The 5,000-nt window shown below is 49.1% G+C and overlaps 3 protein-coding genes across 3 annotated transcripts in view; 1 reads left to right on the top strand and 2 right to left on the bottom strand.

Moving 5' to 3' along the window:
- CNBE3320 (hypothetical protein) overlaps window positions 1-1,810 on the bottom strand; it is a gene marked incomplete at both ends in the record, with an annotated part of 1,968 nt that extends 158 nt beyond the window's left edge. Inside the window, 5 exons of the mRNA XM_770178.1 lie at window positions 1-205; window positions 259-387; window positions 440-731; window positions 790-1,253; window positions 1,304-1,810. The exon at window positions 1-205 is cut by the window's left edge and continues 158 nt beyond it. Of these exons, the coding sequence (XP_775271.1) occupies window positions 1-205; window positions 259-387; window positions 440-731; window positions 790-1,253; window positions 1,304-1,810 (1,597 nt within the window). The remainder of the gene's footprint in view (window positions 206-258; window positions 388-439; window positions 732-789; window positions 1,254-1,303) is intronic.
- A 750-nt stretch (window positions 1,811-2,560) lies between these two features.
- Window positions 2,561-4,577, top strand: CNBE3310 (hypothetical protein; the record flags this gene model as incomplete). The annotated part of the gene is made up of 5 exons (XM_770177.1): window positions 2,561-2,608; window positions 2,677-2,758; window positions 2,806-3,288; window positions 3,339-3,990; window positions 4,040-4,577. The coding sequence occupies 5 exons, from the start codon at window positions 2,561-2,563 to the stop codon at window positions 4,575-4,577; spliced, it is 1,803 nt and encodes a 600-aa protein (XP_775270.1).
- A 243-nt stretch (window positions 4,578-4,820) lies between these two features.
- CNBE3300 (hypothetical protein) overlaps window positions 4,821-5,000 on the bottom strand; it is a gene marked incomplete at both ends in the record, with an annotated part of 1,263 nt that continues 1,083 nt past the window's right edge. The window contains one exon of the mRNA XM_770176.1: window positions 4,821-5,000. This exon is cut by the window's right edge and continues 201 nt beyond it. Coding sequence (XP_775269.1) covers window positions 4,821-5,000 — 180 coding nt within the window.

The following is a 5,000-nucleotide window of genomic DNA, read 5'->3' as shown; positions in this document are numbered from 1 at the left end:
CCTCCTTCACATCCACGTCCATGGCTTCGGACTTGCGCTTCTTCTTTTCCTCCTTCTCCTTCTTGTCCTTCTTCTCCTTTTTGTTCTTCTTTTCCTTCTTAGACGTAGAAGATGTAGCCTCAGAAGCAAGTTTGGCAAGTTCGGGGTCAATAGGGCCTCGGTTAACGGCAGCTTCTGCTTGGTCCTTCTCTACCTGCTTGACAGCCTAGAAAGGGTTAGCGTGGATACGGCAAACAAATCATTAGAATGGTAACATACATCCGCAACATCATCTTCCTTAAGATGACCTTCATCGTCATCATCGTCGTCCTCGTCATCGAGGTCAGCTGCGACAGCGGCCAAGGCCTTCTGGATGGCGTCAGAGTTTTTGCCGACGGGAGCACCAGTCTATTATAGCAATAAGTATCACAACTAACTTTCAGAAATGATGGCGGCTTACTTCGAAGAAGTTCAAACGTTCCTCGACCTGTGCACGTAAAGCCTCTCCGAATTTGTTGGTAGGAACGTCGGTGAAACAGTCAATACGACAAGCGATAGAACATTTGTTGGCAAGGAATCGAGAAATCCGACCCTTGTGCTTAGCACCGGCACGGCCGATAAAAGTAGAGTGGTAGATGAGACCGTATTTGGGGGTGTTACCCTTGGTCTTGAGAGCTCGGAAAAGAGCCTTTTCGGCGCCGAGGATTTGGACAGTAGAAGCGGGGTACTTGGCCAAGTTGGTGAGGGAACCGCTAATGTATCGTCAACAAATCATTGATCTTTGTTTCAAAGGAAGAAAAAAGGACATACGCATGGCTGATGAGTCTGGCAGCGATGGTCTCACCGATCAAAGCTGACAAGTTGGGGGCAACGACATTCATCTTCTCAGTGAGGTATCTCCTCAAGCTCTTCCTATACTCAGCAAGCTTGACAACCCTCTCCGCGAAGTTGCTGATGTTGATCAAGTCAACTTCGCTGATGTCACTACCCATACTGGCCCTCGCGGCATCGAGGACATTCTTCGCACGAGTCTCGTCGTCGTCAAGAATTTCCTGCATTTCCTCAAGAGAGTCCTCGGAAAGAGCTGTGCGATCACCGATAAGGACAGCAAGAAGGGCATATTGGTGGGCGTCGGGAACGAGCTTGTAAAGCTCAGGGAAGTGCCAGCCGTACCATTCTCGCACTCGCATGAAGAAAGTGTTGAGATCTTTGTCGAGTTGGTCGGAGAGAGAAATGGCTTGGATAATCATGTTGTCGGATCGGTTGACGTTGAACTATATCCGATAAGTCCAATGTCTCAAGTACTATACGCATTTGCACATACCTTCACCTTGCCTCGAGAGTAAGAGTGACCCAAACCAAGCTGGGCAACGGTTACATCTCCCTTTTGCATCCCTCCCTTGATCAAAATCTTTTCCTGATGTAATCGAACACCTCGGATGAGTTCCAAGGCTCGTTCGGAAGTGTCACAGGGGATACCCATCTCGCCTTGAATGGCACCAGCCAAACCTCTCTCGGCCACACCGAGAAGAACACCGGATTGCTTCTTGTTGCCCTTGCCAGCAGCGTCGGGGACGATCAAATTTAGAAGAGCCTGAAGGTGAGGGTTGAGGACGCCTTCGGAGACATCGTTCGCGTTCTCGAGAGCTTGGGCGGCCGAAGTAAAAGGGGCGAAGGAAGCGAGCTGGACCATTCGAGAGAAGATGCCGAGGTCGGCGATGGAGTCTTGAAGTTGTTTTGACTTGGCAGCAACTTCCTCCTGCAAGTTGACAGTGAAGAGGCCATAGCCAGAAGGCCCCTCGAAGAGGACGTGGGTGAGGGAGCCTGACATGCTTGTGAATATGGGCTTTTTTGTTTAGAGAGAGATTGCGCTCCTTGTACCCAAGAACGAAGGATTTCGTACAGAGACGCACCACGAAAATCCCAAAATTATTTTTCGCCATTTTATCCCACGTCACTTATTAGCTGCTGCTGCTGCTGCTGCCGCCGCGCCCCCGCCGCCCTCCTCCTCCTTAACAAACTTCCTCCTTCACCTGCTGCCTCTGTTCTACTTATACAGCTATGTATACCAGCATATGTATGCTTCAATTCTGGAAGGCTTCCGCAAAGTATACATGTCTAGCATCAAGATGGCCTTGCCAGTACAAGGACCGCGGGAAAACGTCGGAATGGCTGACATACCAAGAGGCAATGTCCACAGCCAACAAGTGACCAAATTAAGGCAGCAGCAAGCTATTGACGAAACCAGATGGTTGTTTAAAACGCTTATCCCCATGTGGCATGCTCTCTACTACTGATCTATGAACCTTGGTGAGTGACATGCATGGTCTGTGTTATGTTGGTCTTCCTTGTAACGTGCAGGCTGTGCTATTTTGTCAGTTTTTGTGTTCTCCTGCACCTCCTCTGCTTGCCAGGAACAAAAAAAGGAAGGGCGGACAAGACCGCTTTCGTTGATCGTCATCATTCATCATGGTTGCACCGTTTACTGGAATAAAGGAAAAAGATCCACTCTTTATCCTTTTCTCGTAATCTTTACGCTGCAGTATTCTAAGCTGCAACGCTCGTCGACCTCTATAATCGAATGGCAGCCCCAAAAATTAAGCCTCTGCCGCCCGTTTCGGTTCAGTTCGTGAGTGATTTATGCCTCCACTGAGCTTCTACCGTACGTCATTGTCGGCTTCCTAACCATACGAGCAGCTTGGGACAAGCAGTGGAGGTGGACCAATACAGAGTAGAAACTGCTCCTCCTTGGCAGTCGATTTTGGCAACGAGATATGGCGTAGGTTGTATTAACTGCACTTACCATTATGTAACTCACTTTACCAGTCTTTGACGCTGCCGACGGCACATTGAACCGACTGCATCAGTCGTCTCTCAAATTGGCCAACATTTCTCGTATCTTCATCACTCACCTCCATGTCGACCATGTTCTAGGGCTTGTGCCTGTTTTAACCACTATCATGAATGGCACGATGGCTACTGAAGAGGCGACTCAAAAGATCAAGGAGCTTGGTTTGAAGAAACAGCCGACTTTCCATTTGTATGGACCATCAGGATTAAGGAACCTGGTCAGGACCATATTGAACATCACAAAAGCAAATATCTCTGGGGCATTCGCCATCCATGAACTGCTACAAGACGGTGAAGGACCTTCAGCAGGTTGCCGTGAAGATGAAATACATCCAAACGAGGCAGTCGGGATGGATATGCGAGCCGATGAGGATGGCGTTTGGAAGATGGTGCTTCAAGAGGGTAACGGGAAGAGCGGGAAAGGATGGAAAGTCAGCGCTGGTCCAATACACCATAGAGGTAAGAACGCTCTTAGTTTTCAGGTCTCCAATGATCTGACGGGCCCGCAGTACCATCCTTGGGCTACGTCCTCCAAGAGCCGACGCCTCGCCTTCCGTTAGACACCGCAACCCTCATACCTTTGCTACAGTCCAACTCAGAGGCTTTGTCTGCCCTTAATCCTCCGGTTAAGCACCCTTTATCTCTTCTATCACACCTTACATCTCTCCCGCCTCCGCCTCCTCTCACGCTCCCCTCCGGGGACATCATATCCCCTCCAGAGCCCTCTGGCGTCCTCCCACGCAAGATAGTTGTATTCGGAGACTGTTCTGGAGGGACAAAGAATCATGTTTTCAGATCGATGTGTGAAGATCCAAGTCTCTTGGTGCATGAATGTACCAATGTGGCGATACCTCAAGCCATACAGAGAGAAGAGAAAGGACAAAAGGCTCGCACAAGGGATCTAGAACCAAGTTTGATGCTTTCCCGAGGCCTGTCAGCCGGACAATCTACCTGTTCTTCAGGGTGTAGTTCAGCTAATCCTCCTTCTACCCCCAATGGGTTCCATGCGCGGAACGGGGATAAGGAAAATGCGGATGAGGTCAAGAGAAATGAAGTTAAGAAGAAAGCTCAAAGTAGAGGACATTCAACTCCTGATGAGGTGGGAGAGTTTGCGAGGGAAATCAGGGCACGGAGAGTTGTTATCAACCACTTTTCCGCCATGTGAGTCTTATCCAATCCAGAATGCCAACGAGCTCACAAACGTATCCAGGTTTCCATCACCGAGATACCCAACAGCTGCGGCTCTTCCATCAATTCTTTCCTCGATTTGCTCATTTCCATATCCTGTTCCTCGTCCTCTTCCACATACTTCCCTCCCGCCACCACTTCCCATCTCACTCACTTCAAAATATCCTAGCGAGTTGCACGTGCGCGTAATCATGCAGTCGTTGGCCGACCAGATATTAGAAAAATGTGCCTCATTTTCGCTTTCTGATGAAGATCTGGATAAACCGCCGAGAGGCAAAACAGGGATGGTGATCCCCGCCAGAGATTTTATGTGCCTCCCAATACCATCTCATGAGCTCAGTGCTTTGGAGATTGAGGATGTCCGGTCATACAAAGAAATAGCGGACAAGGTGACGGAGGAATGGAAGAAGCATGGGGGCATCTGGATTAAAAATGGTGAGGAAGAATGGATAGGAGTCGAAAAGGAAGTGAAGAAGGCGGGATGGAGATTTAAAAAGGTGGTGAAGGAAAGAGATGAATGGGTGGCCGATAAAGCAGAGGAGGATAGCAATGGCAATTAGAAGCTACATATAATCATGTATATCAAGACTTGTAATCTGGTACGGGCGCACAATGCTTGGTCGTCTCTAAAGACATGAACTTCTAATCAGAACAATTAGAACAACCTTCCTAGCCCTCTACATTCCCCGCATCTACCGTCGTCAAATCCAAAGAAACTTATTTCTCTCCCTGAGCCACTACATCTCCAACATAGTCTGAAGAAACCCTTCATCAGCTACTATTTAACAATGAGAAGGTGTCGCTCACTGTCCACCAATCCGAGGATCACCTGGTCTAACTACTAATGCTCCTGGAGGAACAGGACCGGCTGATCTTTGAACGAAAACCTGTTGCCCCTGCATTGGTGGTGCGCCCCAGTTGGGAGGGGGTGGAGGTGGAGGTGGACGAGGGGTGCTCTGACCCGGATACGTGTTCCACTTTCC

Source organism: Cryptococcus neoformans, chromosome 5, assembly GCF_000149385.1.
Source record: "Cryptococcus neoformans var. neoformans B-3501A chromosome 5, whole genome shotgun sequence".
Taxonomy (NCBI): Eukaryota; Fungi; Basidiomycota; class Tremellomycetes; order Tremellales; family Cryptococcaceae; genus Cryptococcus; species Cryptococcus deneoformans.
The sequence above is the reverse complement of the archived record's forward strand: the minus strand, read 5'-3'. Positions and strand labels throughout refer to the sequence as shown.